The sequence below is a fragment of the Pongo pygmaeus genome, chromosome 18 (genome assembly GCF_028885625.2).
Source record: "Pongo pygmaeus isolate AG05252 chromosome 18, NHGRI_mPonPyg2-v2.0_pri, whole genome shotgun sequence".
In the NCBI taxonomy this organism is placed as follows: Eukaryota; Metazoa; Chordata; class Mammalia; order Primates; family Hominidae; genus Pongo; species Pongo pygmaeus.
Window position 1 is genome coordinate 54,583,523 of NC_072391.2, and position 19,725 is coordinate 54,603,247.

At 46.3% G+C, this 19,725-nt stretch overlaps 2 protein-coding genes across 3 annotated transcripts in view; one reads left to right on the plus strand and one right to left on the minus strand.

Moving 5' to 3' along the window:
- Positions 1–5,456, minus strand: part of CIAPIN1 (cytokine induced apoptosis inhibitor 1) — a 19,243-nt gene extending 13,787 nt beyond the window's left edge. Inside the window, exon 1 of one of the 2 annotated variants that reach the window (XM_054455005.2) lies at positions 5,336–5,456. The gene's annotated coding sequence lies outside the window, so the exon portion shown is untranslated. The remainder of the gene's footprint in view (positions 1–5,335) is intronic. The other variant, XM_054455007.2, reaches the window with a different exon arrangement.
- On the plus strand, positions 5,426–19,259 carry COQ9 (coenzyme Q9). Its single transcript, XM_054455003.2, has 9 exons — positions 5,426–5,572; positions 9,028–9,196; positions 10,788–10,923; positions 14,493–14,635; positions 14,920–15,004; positions 16,247–16,351; positions 17,565–17,720; positions 18,046–18,099; positions 18,578–19,259. Exons 1-9 carry the CDS (start codon positions 5,500–5,502, stop codon positions 18,611–18,613), a joined length of 957 nt encoding a protein of 318 aa, XP_054310978.1. The 5' UTR covers positions 5,426–5,499; the 3' UTR covers positions 18,614–19,259.
- Positions 19,260–19,725: the final 466 nt, after the last annotated feature.

Sequence of the window (19,725 nt, forward strand, 5' to 3'; positions counted from 1 at the left end):
TAGACTGAATTCAAGCCAAGTCGCTACACTCTTGTTTCTTTTAAAATGTTGACTTCGGCTGGGCACAGTGGCTCACACCTGTAATTTCAGCACTTTAGGAAGCTGAGCCAGGCGAATTGCCTGAGCCCAGGAGTTTGAGACCAGCCTGGCCAACATGGTGAAACCCCATCTCTACTAAAAATACAAAAATTAGTTGGGCGTGGTGGTGCATGCCTGTAATCCCAGCTACTCATGAGGCTGAGGCAGGAGAATCGCTTGAACCTGGGAGGCGGAGGTTGTGTGAGCCAAGATCATGCTGCTGCACTCCAGCCCAGTGACAGAGCAAGACTCCGTCTCAAAAAAAATAAATAAATAAAAAATAAAAAATTATAGCTGGGCGTGGTGGCTCATGCCTATTATCCCAGCACCTTGGGAAGGCGAGGCAGGTGGATCCCTTGAGTCCAGGAGTTCAAGACCAGCCTGGGCGATGTGGTAAAACCCCATCTCTACTAAAAATACAAAAATTAGCTGGGTGTGGTGGCAGAATCTATAGTAGTCTTATGTGGTCCCAGCTACTGGGGTGGAGGAGAGGGCCTGAGGTGGTAGGACTGCTTGAGCCCAGGAGGTTGAGGCTGCAGTGAGCCAAGATTGTGCCACTACATTCCAGACCCTGTCTCAAAAAAACCAAAGTTCACTTCAAGTAACTCTCCTCTGCCTACAAAACATACTCAGGATGTTAAATATTTAACACTCAAGCATTAAATACTGTAGCACTTTGATTTGTCACTCTTTTTCTAAAGGAGTTACTAAAGGTTTTATTTGCTAGAGTGATGTCAATTAGCCTTCTGGATCCACGGCCTCCATAATCTGGCTCTACCTGTATCTCCCACCACTCCAAAGTGATCCCTCCTTATTCCATGAAAACCCTTGCATTTTCCCTTCATCATGCCTTTTATCTAGCTCCTTCCATATGATCCAACTGCAAGCACCCCTAAAAGGATGCTAAGTGTTATCAGACAAGTAGGATTCTTTAGTCATTTAACTCTGTTTTTGTTAACGACGGAGGGCAAGTAAAAATGGAAAAAAAGAAAAAAAGAAAAAAAGAATTAAAAAGAGAATAATTCTGTTTTTTTTTTGTGGGGGGGGGTGGGGTGGGGAGGAGGGAGCTTCACTCTTGTTGTCCAGGCTGGAGTGCAATCTTAGCTCACCACAACCTCTGCCTCCCGGGTTCAAGCGATTCTCACGCCTCAGCCTCCCGAGTAGCTGGGATTACAGGCGTGCACCACCATGCCCGTCTACTTTTGTATTTTTTTAGTAGACGGGGTTTCTCCATGTTGGTCAGGCTGGTCTTGAACTCTCAGCCTCAGGTGATCCACCCGCCTCAGCCTCCCAAAATGATGAGATTACAGGTGTGAGCCACGGCATCCAGCTAATTCTGTGGTGCTTTTGTTTGTTCTGTTTTTTGAGACAGAGTCTCACTCCGTCACCCAGGCTGGAATGCAGTGGCACAATCTCCACTCAGTGCAACCTCCGCCTTCAGTGTTCAAGCAATTCTCATGCCTCAGCCTCCCAAGTAGCTGGAATTACAGGTGGATACCACCACACCTGGCTAATTTTTGTATTTTTAGTAGCGACAGAGTTGTTGGCCAGGCTATTCTCAAACTCCTGACCTCAAGTGATCCGCCCACCTTGGCCTCCCAAAGTGCTGGGATTAAAGACATGAGTCACCGTGCCTGGCCAATTTTGGTTTTTAAATCCCTAAACAGCACACAATCAAGAACTGAAACTTTTAACTGGCACATGACGTCGAGGAAGAACCCTTGCAAACTTCAAGGTGTGCAATATGGATCAATCTCACATTTAAGAACCAGCCAGGCAAGATGTGAGTATGGATTGCTGGGCATTAAGTTATAAGAAAAAAAAATGACCTGTTTCTAGAATGATGTTGGAATAGGGTCCTTGGGACAATAGAAAAGGATGAAAACGACCCCACCTACTAGACTACTACAACTTTGCACTGTACTTACAGAAAAACCCTCATAAAGGAAATGAGGGGCAAAAGCTTACTTATTAGCTAGAGAAAAACAAAAAGCCAAATGTCTAGACCTTTTCAGCAACGTTTACAGAGGCTTTTATAGGGCACAGGTTTTGAGTGCAGATGACCTAGGGTTCTATCTACCACTGGATCTTATGGGCACATGACCATGGATAAGTTACTAGACTCTTTGAATTTGTTTTCTCATCAGTAAAGTAGGGATAATAATCTCATATTTTGCGAGGCTGCTGTAAGAAGCAAATGAGAAGATAAAAATATGCAAGGCACTCGGCAGGCTCTGGCACACAGAGCTCTGTAAAGTAATGTTCTAGAACTCTGGGCTTCCACTTCTCTGTGGCTAGTTTACCTGCCTTTGCTTCAAACAGTCCTATAAAACCCTGCTTCTCCTTAGCCATGCCTGATAGGAGGACACCCCAGGGGGTGATGGGAAGCTGCTTTTTCATTGTTAGAATTAGTGTAAGAGCTGCACTTTATGATCTTTGGACAGTACTCCAGTGGGACTGTGTCAGTAAATTAGAAGAATGTAAAATGCTTTGCGTTCCGTATCTCCCAAAACTAATCTTATGGCAAGAGGAGCTTATGAACTACATTCATTAAACATCAACCCTCAAAAAACAGGCATAGCCACTACTTTCAGTCAGCATTTTTCAAATAAAATAGGAGATAATATTCTTTTAAATATCTAAAGCCAAAGTGTGATACTTTTCATCATCAGAGTTTTATGTTGCTGTTGTGAATTTGTCTTTTAAAACAAAAAAAACCCGTAAGGAAAAAGTGTCCAGTATCTAAGACAACATGCTTAGAAGCTGTGAGGACCCAGTTTCATAATAAGAGGTAGCATCATTGTCACGTCACTGAGCTTGTTAGGGACCTCTCCAACTCTGACTGAGGCACACACATGTGCATGGCCCTTCTAAAATGTTACTGGCAGGCAGTAAAAGTGGATGTCTGAGAACAGACTGTTTTTTAGGTGCCCAGTAAGCATCAAATCTTGAGGCATTTGGTCTCGCTTCTGGTGAAAGGGGACAAAAGTGAAAAATAACACTGAAGTTTGGGCTTCAGTTCAAAAAATTCTTTAACTCGGGTGCATAAAAGAGTTCCAAGAATACTGACAGTTATCAGAAAGGAAAATCCTAATTAAAATTAACTAACTGGGCTGGGTGCAGTGACTCACACCTGTAATCCTACACTTTGGGAGGCTGAAGCGGGTGGATCACCTGAGGTCAGGAGTTCAAGACCAGCCTGGCCAACATGGAGAAACCCCATCTCTACTAAAAATACAAAGATTAGCTGGGCATGGTGGCGTGCACCTGTAATCCCAGCTACTTGGTAGGCTGAGGTAGGGAGAATTGCTTGAACTCAGGAGGCGGATGTTGTAGTGGACCAAGATCTTGCCACTGCACTCCAGCCAGGGAGACAGAGTGAGACTCCATCTCAAAATAAAAAAAAATTAAATTAAAAGAATAAAATTAACTAACTGAAGCTCTTGTGCATATACATGTCACTGCCTGGCCTCTGGGTGACCAGTACCAAGTGGGCCTAACCAGCCTGCTGTGCAATCCAAGTCAGCCATTGCCCCTCTCTGGGCCTCAGTTTCCCTACCAGCTGTAGCAGAATGGTAGGAAGGCACAATTACAACCTGCAAATGAGACCTAAGAAACCTACTATGTGCCTGTCCCTACACGGGAGACAGACAAGAAGACACTTGTTCCCTGCCCTCAAGAGAACGCTCTGTCTAGACACTTAGACTAAGACCTTAGAGGTTTTTGTTTGTTTGTTTTTTTGGCAGAGTCTTGCTCTGTTGCCGAGGCTAGAGTGCAGTGGCACGATCTTGGCTCACTGCAACCTCCGACGCCGGGGTTCAAGCGATTCTCCTGCCTCAGCCTCCCAAGTAGCTGGGATTACAGGCACCCACCACCACACCCAGCTAATTTTTGTATTCTTTGTAGAGATGCGGTTTCGCCATGTTGCCCAGGTTGGTCTCGAACTCCTGAGCTCAAGTGATGCAACCGCCGCAGCCTCCCAAAGTGCTGGGATTACAGGCATGAGCCTGGTCCAGAATTTTTTTTAAAAAGTGAGAATCAACAATGAAACAGGAATGTCTCCAGGCATTTGGCGTGTGTCAGGAATTAGGGTTTCAGAAAGGATACCCAAATGTTAGTTTCCACAGGAAAGGCTCATTCAAAGATGGATGGATAGAACTCAGAAACAAATCCTCATGGAGAGGAGTGTTTTACCTAAAATCAGAAATATGGATCTAAAATTTTAACCTTTGGGGTAAGTTTTGGCTTAGGAGATCTTCCCCACACCCGTGCAGGGGGGAGCCAGATATTCTGAAAAGACTAGATTTGACAAGGGGTGTGCAAAGCACAACTTTAACAGATACAAAGATGGGGTCTGACTGCAAACACAAAATCGACAGAATCACATGCTCTTGTCGTCAGTTACTCTTAGCCCAAAAACCATTTACTTCTTCCTACTAAGCCTTCTCTGATGACACCCCAGTGACGTGCTCTGTTAGTGGCTGGACCGTGACCTCCTTGAGCCATCCAGAGCTTGGCACTCAGTAATGTCAGAATGAAGGGCACCAGCCTTTCCCGAACTTGCAGATCCTACAAATCACCCGAGGGAGTGGTTAAAATGAGATTCCTGGACCACACCCAGACCCACTCAATCAATCCTTCTGGACAAAGGCCTAGCTGTCTGTTCTAGTAACAAGCATCCTTCCGATCTGGATACTTAATTATATCAACTCAACACGCTGGGGGTTCGGACAAGTTGCAGGTTCGAAATTGCAATCGTGAGCTCAGGTACCCCCCGACTCCAAGGCTTTCGTGCTTTATTGCCAGGAACCCCCCGACTCCAAGGCTTTCGTGTTTTGCTGCCAGGAACCCCCAGGGACCGAAACGTCACGGGGACTGAGGCCCAAGGTCACAACCATTGGCTACTGGTAGGACCGGGTCTCAGAACCAGGTCTCCCGGACCCCAGAGCTCGGAGCCCTTTCTCCTCAGCGTGGTGTCCCCGGGGCCTCAGAGTAGGGCCGGCTGCGCAAAGGACAAGGCAGCCGGGGAACGGCAGAAATTCCCGGTCAGGACCCCGGAGCGGTTAGGGCCGGCCCTGGCCCCTCACACCGACTTCTCAGGAATAAACCAGCCGGGGCTTTCAGCGGGGCGGCCGTGGCTGCGTTCCCATCGAGGAACGGGGTGGGAAGAGGAAATGAGAGAATGTGGGGACGAGGGTGGGCCGGGAGGGGACACTTGAGGGAGCTCTGGCGCTCAGCTGGCCCCCACCACTCTCACCTGCCGCCTGGACTCGCTCCCGGCTTCTCCCCAGCCGACGACTCCACGCCTCGCGCCTCTCGCGAGAGGAGGAGGCTCCACGGCGCGACTACTTCCGCCCTCCTTAGCGCCGTGGTCCCGACGCTGCTTGTCGCGTCGCCGTGGGCGACGTGCCCGCTTCCAAAATGGCGGCGGCAGCGGTGTCTGGTGCGCTTGGCCGGGCGGGCTGGAGGCTCCTGCAGCTGCGATGCCTGCCCGGTGAGAGGGCTGCCAAGCCGGGGAGAGGCGGGGAGCGCGGAGGGGGCGCGAGGCCGGCTTCAGCTGGGTTCGACGGTGGGGGGAAGAGGCCGTTGGGGCGGCCTGCGAGCAAGGTGAGGTGAAGGGCATCGGCGCGGGCTCGGGCGAGCGGCCTGGCTAGCTTCGGCCCTGCTCCGCTGCCTGTGAGGGGCAGGTGCAGCGGGGCAGGGCCTGTCACCCCCATTTCATGGAGTTAGCAGAGCCTCAGAGAGGGCTGGGGGTACAAAGGTCACTCAGCCTGAGCCTGTTGGTTACAGAACTGGCAGTCGCAGACCCATTCTCAACTCCATTGCCAGGTCCACTGGAAGGACAGGTGGACACGGCCACAGAGAGTCCGTTGTTTCCCGAAAGCCAGTCGTTTCCTCACCACTTCACGAATTCTGTGATACTCTCTTACCACCTTTGCCACTGTGTACTCAGTATTTTTATTTTTAAATTGGAGTTCTTAAAGAGGAAACTTTATATCACTGTCATAAATGGAAAACTAATATCGCCTTCCTTAACTAGAAAGTATGCATTAACACTTTAGCATACATACGTAACTGATGAAACGTTCACCTGTATTTCACCTAAAATCTTCTCATGACACTCAGTGGTACTACAGTCATACTTTGCATCTGATCCTTCCTTTTCAAAGCTTTATGGATATTTGTGCCGTATCTTTCAGTACATGTATTAAAATATTGATATTTTTACATACTATTCTGTTTCTTTTTTTTCTTTTTCTTTTTTTTTTTTTTTTTCTGAGACAGGGTCTGGCTCCTCAGCCTCCCAAGGAGCTGGGACTACAGGTGCATGCCACCCTACTTGGCTAATTTTGTTGTTGAGACAGTCTCACTCTGTCACCCAGGCTGGAGTGCAGTGGCACAATCTCGGCTCACTGCAACCTCTACCTCCTGGGTTCAAGTGATTCTCCTGCCTCAGCCTTCCTAGTAGCTGGGGTTGTGCCACCATGCCCAGCTAATTTTTTATTTTTAGTAGACGGGGTTTCACCATGTTGGCCAGGCTAGTCCAAAACTCCTGACCTCCAGTTATCCACCAGCCTCCGCCTCCCAAAGTGTTGGGATTACAGGTATGAGCCACCGCCTAGCCCTCTTTTGTTGTATTTATACAAAATTCCAAACTAAAGATGTGTAGTAAAAGTAATGCCTGTGACCCCGCAAATCCACCAAGAGAAATGAAGGTATGTGTCTACAAAAAAGTTAGTACAAGTATATTCATAGCAATTTTATTCATAGTAGCCAAACACAGAAACAGTCCAGTTGTCTAGCAACAGAATAGTATTTTTTATGGAATACTATTCTGCAATAAAAACTAAAAATCAGTCAAAGAGAAAGCTGGACACTAAAGTGATAAGGACCTTTTTTAATCAGTAATAACTATTGCAATAGGGAAAAGAGTCTAGCGTGAACGCAGCCCAACCTTGAGTTTAGTGCATGCAGAAGTAACTGGGTGTTTCAAAGAAAAAATGAGGGAGGAGGGAGGAAGGCAGGTGGGGACTCAGTAGAGTCAGGAAAGTGAATAATTATAAATAAGATTGGTCTGCTAGCTGGCAGTTAACAAAGTTAGGATTCTGTTTTCCCACAGGGAGACAAGCCCTATCCTTCTTAAGTGTTAGCCAGAACAAACAGTAAAATTTTTTTTGACAGCCTTGAGTTTTCTCAGGCAGGCACTTTAAAGGGGGGTAGGGTTATCTTAAGGGATGTGGCCCTGAGTGATGCTTATGTTAGGGTGTGTTCAAGTCTTTATAGGCCAAGGTTGAGGCCTAGATAAGAAGAGGGCTCAGAGGAGCCTGGTTAGAGCCTGATCAAGGAGAGAATCTTTGCCAGATCTACTGATAGGCATAAAAATATGGATCAATCTCAAAAATATACTAAGTGGGCCAGGTGTGGTGGCTCACACCTGTAATCCCAGCACTTTGGGAGGCTGAGGTGGGAGGGTTGCTTGAGCCGGGGAGTTCAAGACCATCTTGGGCAACATAGCAAGACTCTGTCTCTATTTAAACTTAAAATAAATAAATATATATATACACACACACACGTATATAGTCCTAAGTGAAAGAAACTTTACTGAAACATGTACATGTAGATGAAATCTTAGGCAAAACTAAGACAAGCAAAAACTAACCTAGAGTGAAAAATTCAGAACAGTATGAATGGGGAATGACTGAAAAGGCATAAGGGAACTTTCTGGGGTGACAGTAATGTTCTCTGTTTAGATTGGGTTTAGGTTGTGCAAGTGTATACATTTGTCAAAACTCATAGAATGGTACACTTAAGATTAATGCATTTCATTGTGTGTAAATGGTATCTGAAAAACAAAACAGTGAACATAGAAGTCTTCCATGCTAAAGTGTTTAGAGATGAATAATACTGATATCTGCAACAAATGCACTGAAAATCAAGATGGATGAATGAAGAAGATGACAGATGTGTTGAACGTAGTGGCAGATATACAGGTGTTCCTTCCATAATTCTTTCAATTTGTATGTTTGAAAATTTTTATAATAGGCTGGGCATGATGGCTCACGCCTGTAATCCTAGCACTTTGGGAGGCGAAGACGGGCGATCACTTGAGGTCAGGAGTTTGAGACCAGCCTGGCCAACATGGCGAAACCCCGTCTCTACTAAAAATACAAAAATGAGCCTGAGAGTGGTGGCGGGTGCCTGTGATCCCAGCTATTCGGGAGACTGAGGCACGAGAATCACTTGAGCCTGGGAGGCAGAGGTTGCAGTGAGCCGAGATAATCTCACTGCACTCCAGCTGCGCCGACAGAGTGAGACTCTGACAAAAAAAAAAACAACAAAATTTTTAGAATAAAAAATGTTGGGAAATAAAAAAGTACTATGAGTTTATGCTTAGGAAATATACTTCTCATCTTTCTTAAAGTAAATGGAGATGTTGCAGATATTGCAGATGAGAAAGCAGATAGAGGTTAGTGACTTGTCCAAAGATACCATATAAACACTGGGGGAGTAGGACTGAGACATTAAATTACTATTCCAGAGCTCTTGCCATAATATATATAAATCTGTAACATTTGCAAGCCACTTTTACTTTTTGTTTGGGCCACACAGTGCTCTCATTGAGCAAGTAGAGATTATTACTCTAAATTTGCAGATTTAAAAATCTGCACATTGGGGTGAAATTGTTTGCCAGTTACCAGCCAGGTAACAAGTGGTAGAAACAGGTCAAGATGCTAAGTAGATCTTTTTTCCTGGCTTACCACTTTTGCTACCACTTCATGTCCCAAAGTTCCCGACTTACCCAATATTTTTGTGTGGGACCCAACACTTGGATAAGTGGTTCTACAGGAGTCTCTGGCCTGCTTTTCCTCCTCCTTATCTGTGTTACCACTCTGGGTCTGAACGGGTCTTCTCTGTTGAATGTCCCTGACTGACCAGTTTCTGTTTCAGTGGCCCGTTGCCGACAAGCCCTGGTGCCACGTGCCTTCCATGCTTCAGCTGTGGGGCTAAGGTCTTCAGATGAGCAGAAGCAGCAGCCTCCCAACTCATTTTCTCAGCAGCATTCTGAGACACGGGGGGCAGAAAAACCTGATCCAGAGTCTTCTCATTCACCCCCCAGGTAGGCACCAATCCACCTGTTTCTGGCCACTTCACATGCTTCAGTATGTCTGTTCCTCCTTCACTTCCTCTCTCCTCTCCATCCCCTTTTGTACCTTCCTTAATTTCCAAGGCCATCTTTGTTTTTTAGAATTTTTTATTTTTTATAGTGATGGCTTGTCGCTACGTTGCCCAGACTGGTCTCAAACTCCTAGGTTTCAAGCTGTCCTCCGCCTAGACCTCCCAAAGTGTTGGGATTACAGGTGTGAGCCACTGCACCCAGCCCCAAGGCTGTCTTAGGAAAGAACCTATTGTTTTTATAAAATTGGTGCCTGTTTGTTCTAAAACACCTAAACAGTATAGAGAAGTTCACAAAAATAAAGCAGTTTTATCCAAAATTACAGAGATAACCCTGCTAACATTTTTGTGAATATCCTTTTAGATGTTTCTCTAAGCTTATTTCATATGTAAATTTTTGTATAGAATAGATATAATGTGTATAAACTCTACATGCTGTTCTAGAACCTGTTTTTTCACTCAACAGTACATTTGTAATTTCTTTTCATAGCTTAATAGTTGTATAACATTCCAGCAAATAGCTGTGCCGAAATTTATTTAACCTGTCTTTTATTGATGGATATTTAGATTTCCTTCACTAGTATAAGAAATAATGTGATAAAGTGTGTGAATCTCTCCTTAGAAGTGGGAGCACTGAGTCAAAGGATATGTACATTTAAAGATTTGTTACTTATGTGGGCCAGTTGCCCTCCAGAAAGGTAACACTAATTTACATTTCCATTAGTGTTTTTTTTCCTAATCCTGCCATTGAAAAGTTTCTCTGTATCTGAAATTAGCGTGTTCCTTTTCATTTTTCTGATTTCCTAACTAAAGTACTTTTCATTTCAATTCAAGAAATATTTTTTGAGGCCCTACTATCATGCCAGGCCCTGTGAGTAATATAGCATTACTCCTGCCCTAAGGGAGGTAGTCTGGTGTAAGTTTAGATGAAGAAACCCTCGGAGCACAGTGTGCTAAGGGCTGAAGACCGGGAACTCCAGGGTGAAGCAATGCCTTCATACCACATGGCCTCATTTGCTGGATTCCTCTCCGTGCCTATGGGGAGGGGAAGGATGATCTAGTTTTTACTCTGTTGGCATTAAAACATTGATACTGGCTGGGCGCGGTGGCTCACGCCTGTAATCCCAGAGCTTTGGGAGGCCGAGACAGGCGGATCAGTTGAGGTCAGGAGTTCAAGACCAGCTTGGCCAACATGGTGAAACCCTGTCTCTACTAAAAATACAAAAATTAGCCAGGCATGGTGGCACACGCCTGTAGTCTCATCTACTCAGGAGGCTGAGGCAGGAGACTCGCTTGAACCCAGGAGGTGGAGGTTGTAGTGAGCTGAGATCACGCCACTGCACTCCAGCCTGGGTGACAGAGGGAGACTCTGTCTCAAAAACAAAAAACAAACAAAAAAACCACATTGATAGTGACACAAGAGTAAATGTCTTCCCAGCATGTGCTTAGAGGAGATCCAGAGCCCCTAGTTTCTGGTCATGCCCATTGTACATGCCAGGAGATGAAGTATGCTGGGCTGTGTCCTCTTGTCTTAGGTATACAGACCAGGGCGGCGAGGAGGAGGAGGACTATGAAAGCGAGGAGCAGCTGCAGCACCGCATCCTGACGGCAGCCCTAGAGTTTGTGCCCGCCCACGGGTGGACAGCAGAGGCAATTGCAGAAGGAGCCCAGGTGTGTATAGGCGAGGGTGGGGCCACCTGACTAAGATGAGCCAGGATGGAGTCACACCAGGCAGAGCGGAGGGCCTCATACCTTCTTCCAGTCTAGCTCAGGGCCCCTCACAGCTGCAAGATTGACTGGGTTTTTTCCCCCAATAGGGTGGAACTGGCTTTATTTTGTAGTTATAAAGAACATACCATGGAGTTGGTTCTTGGGAGTTGTGTTCTAAAGACAATCTATTAGGCAAGAATTGTCTGTGATCAAAACTACCATGTTTCATTGACTCTAAGACGCCATTGGTTGTAAGAAGCACCATTTTTAAATGCATCAGTAAAAAAGAAAACATACTGCCCTTCGAACTATGACAGAGCACTTCTATGATTCACACTGATTTTTTAAAATGAAAAATATATCTGCATCTTAGAATTAATGACATATGGTGTTTGAAAACCCCCAAGAAGGCACCACTTTGGAGACCAACACATCTTATTTTCCCAGAAACTCTAATAGCATTTCCTGCATTAGTATAGACTGCTGCTTTAGATTAGGCAGTAGGCTCATGTTCAGGCCGTGCTGTAGAGAATCCTCCAGCATAGCAAGATACCATCCTCCAAGAGACTGAGGGGATGACAGAGTTGCATCTTCCATCCCAGGCTTGCTGCAGGGCATCTACCCATGGACAATGGGCAAGGTTGCTGCTTTACTGAAATTTAACTGTTATTTCCTTGTCTTCTCTAACTCCCAAATGCACATTTGGTAACAGAAGTCTCATTAGTGAAATGCAGGTGCTCTGACTCCACTGTAGGCTCATTGTGAAAACTGAACAATACAAACAAATATAAAAAAGAATGTAGAAAACACCTATAATCACACCAAAGATCATACTATCAACATTTATGCCTAGATCTTTCAAATTAAAACCCTTTATATGATTCATTCTTTAAATGTTTATTGAGCATATAATGTGCCCTAGGCAGTGTGCTAGTCCAAGGGACATGACAGGGGTCAAGGTGGTCAAGATGGACCTGCTTCTTGCCCTTGTTGAGCTTCCAGTCTAGCAACATTAATAAAATATATACAAATGTTTACTTAGAAGATGTGGTAAGTGCTATCAAGGAAAGGTGCTGTTGGGCTGTATAATGGAGGGACCCGATCATTAGATCAGGTCACAGCTGCAAGATTGACTGTTTTTTTTCCCTCAATAGGGTGGAAGTGGCTTTATTTTGTAGATATAAAAGTAATGAACCGTGGAATTGGTTCTTGAGAGTTGTGTTCTAAAGGCAACCTATTGGCAAGAATTGTCTGTGATCAAAACTACCATATTTCATTGACTCTAAGATGCCATTGGTTGTAAGAAGCACCATTTTTAAGTGTATCAGTAAAAAAAGAAAACATATTGCCTATTAAACTATGACAAATAGTTTAATTTGTCCTATTAAAGGGTTGGAGGGCTGGGCACAGTCGCGCATGCCTATAATCCCAGCACTTTGGGAGGCCAAGGCAGAGGGATTGCTTGAGCCCAGCAGTTTGGGATCAGCCTGGGCAACCTAGGGAGAGACCCCATCTCTACAAAAAATATAAAAATTAGCCAGGCATGGTGGTGCTTGCCTGTGGTCCCAGCTACCTGGGAGGCTGGGGTGGGAGGATCTCTTGAGCCTGGTAGGTCGAGGCTGCAGTGAGCCATAATGATGCCATTGCACTCCAGCCTGGGCAACAGAGTGAGACCTTGTCTCACACCATATATGGGGTGGGTAACAGGGTGGTCAGGAAAGGTTTTTGAGCTGAGAATTGAAGAATGAATAGGCTTTACCTGACTTTGTGGGTAGGAGATGGACAAGTCCAAATACAGAAACTGCACAGGCAAGGTGGAAAGAAAAAGAAGGATGGTACGTTAGAAGAACCACAGAGAACCACCATGCAGAGAGTGCAGGAAGAGAGACTTGAGATGAACAAGGCTGGAAAGGTCAGTTGAGGTCAAATCAGGCAAGGTCCTAAAGGTCATGATGAGGAGTCAGGCTTTTCTTCTAAGAACAATTGAAGATACTGGATTAAATTTGGCATTTCAAAATGCTCATTTTGGCTGCCGGATGAAAAGTGGATTGGAGGCAGAGAGAGACTCATTGGGGGCTGCTGCCAGACATACAGGAGAGATGAGGTGGTCTGGCTTAGAGTAATGGCAGTGGGTAAGTTCAAGAATAGCTTGGACATGGGAGGGAGTGACAGGATGGCACCAGAGTTGCAAGTTTGCATGTGTGGGTACCCAATGGTGGTGTTTTCTAAGGTGAAGGCCATTGGAAGAGGACCAGCTTTGGGGAAGGGTACAGTCTTGATCCTTGTTGAGTATGAGGAGTTTTTGAGTCAACCAGTGGAGGCATCAAGCATACAGGTCGGGAACCGGAGGAAACAGCTGGACTAGAGATACACATTTGGGCATTATCAGCATGCATATATATACTGTATATATATATATATATATATACATATAAAAAATAATTATGGAAGTCAGTGAGATTGTCCAGGGCAAGAATATAATGTCATATGAGAGGGGAGTCCAGACTCTCAAGGAACGCGGACATTTAAGGGGAGAGTAGAATAGGGTGGGCCATCAAGTCTAAGTCAGAGCATCCTGATGTTGGAGGCAAAGCAGGAGAGTGTGGATTAAGCAGCTAGACATTGGTTACTGGAGCAACAACTGTTTGGGTGGAGAACTGGATCAGAAATCAACTGGAGTGGATCGAGGTGTGCATAGAAGGCGGGGAAGTGGCAAGGCGTTTGGCTGCGAGGGGTAGAAGAGAACTAGGGTGCACCAAGCAGCAGAAACAGATGGAAGTTTGCACATGATTGAACACAAATGGGAGGAGTACAGAAACAAGAGTGGACCAGGCTTATATGTGTAATCCCAGCACTTGGGGAGGCTGAGGCGGGAGGATTGCTTAACACTAGGAGTTTGAGGCCAACCTGGGCAATATGGAGAGACCCCATCTCTACAAAAACATTTAAAAATTAGCCAGATGTGGTGGCGCATGCCTGTGGTCCCAGGCTGAGATGGGATGATTGCTTGAGCCCAGGAGGTCAAGGCTGCAGTCATGCCACTGCTTGAGTGACAGAGCAAGACACTGTCTCAAAAAAAAAAAAAAGAAAAAGAAAAAGGAAAGAAACAAGAGTGAGGGTGAATTTACAAGAGAAAATAGTCAAAATCAAGAGGATGAGGTTCCTTGAAGGCAAGAATTGTGGGATCTGGACAACAGATGGAAGGACTGGCCTTAGATGTGTTAGGTGCAAAGTTGGAGAAAGCAGCTGCAGGCTTAGTTTCTAAAAAAGAAAGAAGACCTGTTGATATGTTCATCCTTGAGCTAGTCTCTGTGAACTTGTTATTCAAGCCTAGATCCCACTCTTGCACACACACCAAGGGGCTTTGCGGGGTGGAGGGACCGGTGGTGGTCAGTTTCACCAAAATCACATGGACCCAGAGTGAAGAAATCAAGCTGCTGTCACTAGGAAGAGGCTCTAGTGATGAACAGGCAACAAATGTACCCTACACTTGGGCACCGCTTTTCTGTTTTCTGTCTCCCCTTTTGTAGTCTCTGGGTCTCTCCAGTGCAGCAGCCAGCATGTTTGGGAAGGATGGCAGTGAGCTAATACTGCATTTTGTGACCCAGTGCAATACCCGGCTCACACATGTGCTAGAAGAGGAGCAGAAGCTGGTACAGTTGGGCCAGGCGGAGTAAGTCCCATGGCATTACTACTCAGGGTGGCAGCTAAGGATCAGGGAACTTGGGCCCTACCAGCTATCCCCAGGAGGCCAATCCAAGCAGAACCCAAAGAGAGCAGCATTGGGCAGCCCTGCTGCTGTGATGGGACTGAAACCTGGCAGCCTGTCTCTGACAGCTTTAGTCAGGCCAGCGTCAGGTGCTGGTGGGACCCTCCTCCCTAGGGCTGAGTAAACCGTGGAGCACTGAGCCCCTGCCTTTCACTCAGAGACACACTGTTTTCTTTTCCCTCTTCCAGGAAGAGGAAGACAGACCAGTTCCTGAGGGATGCAGTGGAAACCAGACTGAGAATGCTGATCCCGTACATTGAGCACTGGCCCCGGGTACTGAGTCCATATCCAGGCCCCAGAGCAACAATAATCCTAATATTTATCATTCTCAGCACCTTCACTCAGATGACTTTGTACACTGTTCAGAACTTAGTTCCTCAATCTCTATAAACCCGAGAATACTTAGTACACTTGGTAGAAGTTTGAAACTGGGTTTCAAACTTGGGTATACCAAAGAGAGTGACTCTGAGCCATCTGTGTCTCAGTTCTTGGAAATGTGAGTGGTCCGGGTACTGGATCCCATCCTGGGTGGGGTTCTCCTAGTGGCCTGAGTGTGCTACCAGCTCTGCAGGGAGGAGGAATCCATGCAGGAGGTTAGAAGAGTCAAGATTTTATTGGCTGTCTTCACTTGAATAACAGCCCTGTGGTATTTTAGATCTCAAGGACTGGGATTTGTCAGTTGTCAATGTGATGCTTGGGGACTGGCATATTCGTTGCAAGGGGTTTTTTCACCTTTTTTGAAGCTTCCTTTTTCCTTTGTTTTAAAGCATGTCACAGTATGGGCCATTCTCTGAGTGAAGAAAGTACAGAGTGAAAGTACACCCGAAGTGAGAGGGACTCAGACATCTTGTGTCCTTTGCTCAACTGGAAGACTACTAAGCACGTAGTTTCAGTCATTCAGTTGATAGACATTTGAACTGAATGTCTTATGGTGGTGCCTAACCCCAGGCCAAGTGTGACTCACTCCACCTTGCAGTTAAAGCAGTGGAAGTGCATGTATGAGGCCCTCAGCTGCCTCCTGATTCAGCATAGTGTTTTCTTCTGGGCTACCTCACTGAGAGAAAACCTTACAGCCAATCCAGGACCTCTCTGACCACCTCCCCAGTGGATGTAGCATTGGTAAAGTGGCAGGACCTTGTTCTGTTTGTCAGTAGGAGCTGATGTGTGTGAATGGACTCCTATCTCTGCTTCTTCCTTTGTGTGACAGACTGGGGCATCTTTGCCCATCCTTGCTTAGACCAGTCGAGACCCTCTGGCCCTCTGCATTCCCAGTTCCAAATGCTAGGGATGGAGAATGTGCTTGGGCTTGCATAAGACAGGGCTATGCCCCTGGCTCTCCTCAGCTGTAGTCAGCATTGCTAGCTGCCCAGAACTCACACCAGTGGGTGAAGATGCTGGTCTCAGAGAACCAGAGCTTGGCAGGCCCCCTCATACACCTCTTGGAGAGGTAGATGCTGGTCAACTATGCACCATTACCTGTGAGCAGAGCTTACTCCTCTGCCATTCTCTCCCTAGGCCCTCAGCGTTCTCATGCTCCCTCACAACATCCCGTCCAGCCTGAGCCTGCTCACCAGCATGGTGGATGACATGTGGCATTACGCTGGGGACCAGTCCACTGATGTGAGTGCTTTCTGCAGGCCCACAGGAGGCTGGGAAAGGCTTGTGTTAAGTATTTCTTCAAGAAGCTTGTGAAATTTCTTTGATCACAAGCCCCTGCAGGGGGGCTGCAGTGTCATTCCCATCTAAGGTATGAGGAAGGTCCATCAAGAAGCCAAAGTGGGATCTAGGTCATCTTCATTCAGGGACCAGCATTCTAGCCACAAACCAGTTATTATTTCTTCCAGCTTGTGGTGACACCAGGTGTCAGAGAGCCTTTAGCATTGGCAAAAGCTAATTGGGCTGCCATTTTATTATCATTTCCCTCTCTCCTAAGATGTAGATTCTGCAGCAAAATTCTTCTTTTGAAAAAAAGAAATGCCATGGAGGCACCCATTGCTTTAAAAAGAAATTCCCTTCCCCAGCCCATCTTGGCCTGCTTTGCTAAGAGATCAATAAGGCTCTTTAAACAGCACCAGGAAAGAATCTGACTTGTTAATGCTATCATATTTCTGGTAGGAAATTTTAAAAAATACACCTTCATAAAAGAAAATGTGATGATACTTTGTGGAATCGTGGATGAGGAGGCACAGAAATACTCCCACCATAGTTATAACAAAGTGTTTTAATAAACTTCCTCCATGTGGGAATATAACGCCAACAGAGACGGTAGGAAAATGAAATTAGAAAGCAAAGAAATTAAAGGAATAAAACACCAAGCAGCTGAGCTGGTCCTCTGAAGAGTAGTTTGCCAGAACAATCAGAAGTTGCTGAGGGACTTGAACTCTCAGCTTTGCCCAGGTATTGTAATCTGTCCATGAGCCTGTCTCAGCCCTCACTTTATTGATGAACACACCAAGGTTTGGTCATAGCTGGCTGATTACAGCGTCTTCTGGGACTCAGATGTCCTAAGATGTAGGCTTTCTACTAGCAGTTCCAAAATGGATTGGATGTAGCCAAATCATCTGGGATACTTAGTAAGTTTCCTGATTCCTGGCACTTTATTTAGATCCATTAACTCTGCTCTTAAGAGGTTGGGCCCAGGAGCTTGCATTCTTAATCAAGTAGGTAATTCTGATGCTCAGTCAAGTTTGAGATGGTAGTGTTGTCCAGAGGGCCAGATGTATCTGTGAGAGAAAGAAGTAGTCAAGAGGGAACCCAGGAGTTCCCATGGCCTTGGGTAGGAACTGCCTCAGACTTGCACCAGCCCACAGCGGTAGTGTGGGTTTCTTTGCAGTTTAACTGGTACACCCGCCGAGCCATGCTGGCTGCCATCTACAACACGACAGAGCTGGTGATGATGCAGGACTCCTCTCCAGACTTTGAGGACACTTGGCGCTTCCTGGAAAACCGGGTTAATGATGCAATGAACATGGGCCACACTGCCAAGCAGGTAGCTGGGGACTAACCATTGGGGAACCCTCTTTAGAAGGCATACCTATTCTCCTCAGGTCACAGCTGGTCTTGCTTCCTTTTGGCCTCAGCTGACAGTCCTGAGGGCCTTCCCAGGGGGCCTGGCTGGTTCTTCCTCAGGCCAGCCCTTCCCTAAGAGGCACATTTTGCCCATTTGTGATTGTGTTGTCCAAAGCTCTCCTTCCAGTAACGTGGCCCCTTTGTCTCCACCTTTTGAGGCTCATAGGCCTCCTGATTTGTCCTGCCTGTCTCAACTTTAACTTTGTGTTGGTGGCCTAAGGGAACCTGACACTGACTCCTTCTAGGTAAAGTCCACAGGAGAGGCACTGGTGCAAGGACTCATGGGTGCAGCAGTGACGGTGAGTACTGCCCAGTACATCCCTGCCCCTCCTCTCTCCCACTCCGGCCCTGTGATACATGTGTTACTGACTTCACATCATTTTGTAGCCCTAACCTGGAAACAATAATAATAAGGCTGACGGTGGTTCAGCCCTAGTGTCTTGATTCCAAAAACCCCACTTCTTTATTTTTTCCTGTCATCAGGAGATATCACTGACTCCTGGGACCCTGGTATATCAAGTCTCTGTATCATAGCCACACCTGCCACCTTGCAAACCTGGATCTTGGCCAGGTGCAGTGGCTCATGCATATCATCTCAGTGATTTGGGAAGATCGCTTGAGCCCAGGAGTTTGAGGACAGTCTGGGCAACATAGCAAAACCCTGTCTCTATGCAAAAAAGAAAAAAAAGAAAGAAAAAGAAAAGCTAGGTCTTTTCTATTAGAGTCTAGAGGCAGGGTAAGCCCTCACTATTCTCTTTGTTTCCATTCCCATGTCAGCTCAAGAACTTGACAGGTCTAAACCAGCGTCGGTGAGAGGAAGGGGTGTAAGCTACAATGCCTAGAAGAGAATGAGCGGACAGATTGAAGGAGCTTTGAAAAGTATAAGGTGCCATCCATGTAACCTGGTGTTCATGAGAACACACTAAAGGACTCCTGAGTCACTACCACAGCCACCTGGAAACCACAAGGCATTTGATGCTACCGTTCTGGTCAGGGATTGGGCTGCTTCTTCAGTTCCTAATACCAGACCAAGCCTCCTGATGCCTTTCTGCACTGCAACTGTGTGATTGAAAAATGAGATGTTCATCCAAGCAGTCAAGCCACAGAAACCTAGCATGTCCCTGTCACAATCTCATGGGCACCTTGATCATGTCTTAACCTCCCCTTAACCTTGGGGCTCCCAAGCCAGAGTCAAGGTCTGACGCCACCTCAAGGTGACAGCTCATCTCCAGCACAGCACAGGCATGTGCACACAGAGGTGTTCCTTGCAGCCCCCTCCCTCTCAGGTGTCCTGAGATGCTGCTCCTGGGAGCCCCCTCAGAAAACTGCCTCACCGGAGACAAGTGCCTGCTGGACAGAGGTGTGATTCCAGGCCTGGTGTCACATGACACCAGCATGCATTGCAGGATTATTAGTGTATTTTGAGTCTGTAAAAATAATAAATATGTTTGAAGTAGTTTCCCATTGTGTAGTTAGTTTCCTTATCAATCATGATAGGTATCCAGGACCCCAGAGGGAGACAGGTTAAGTTATGGCAGCCAGGAGACCTGTGTTCTGGCGCTGCCACTACCTAATACATAGTGGTGATTATGGTACCTCTGTGTCTCTGGGCTCAAGTCTTCCCATCAGTAAAATACAGGTAACAGAAGCCTTCCCACAGACCATTAGCTCCCTTGGCTGCCCTTGTCTGATGATTTTAGTGGTACATTCTTTAGCCCCAGTAATTTTCTCAGCCTCTACACTGGCTGGGTTCCCTTTGCACGTCTGGTTAGCTCTGTTTTCTGCTTTGCTCTCTTCTGCCTGTCAGCTGAATATTAATGGGGGAAGTCAGCAACTAATTGAATTTCAGATCTCTTGTGGGTCTTCCACTGGATCTTTTTTGCACCTCTCAATTCCTTGTATCTCTTGACATCCTGTGAAGTTTT

Bases quoted from the DNA above. Each gene is read 5' to 3' on its own strand.
- COQ9 (XM_054455003.2), top strand. From the start codon at position 5,500: ATGGCGGCGGCAGCGGTGTCTGGTGCGCTTGGCCGGGCGGGCTGGAGG. The intron at 5,573-9,027 runs GTGAGAGGGCTG...TTTCTGTTTCAG, and splicing joins GCAGCTGCGATGCCTGCCCG to TGGCCCGTTGCCGACAAGCC. The intron at 10,924-14,492 runs GTGTGTATAGGC...CCCCTTTTGTAG, and splicing joins CAATTGCAGAAGGAGCCCAG to TCTCTGGGTCTCTCCAGTGC.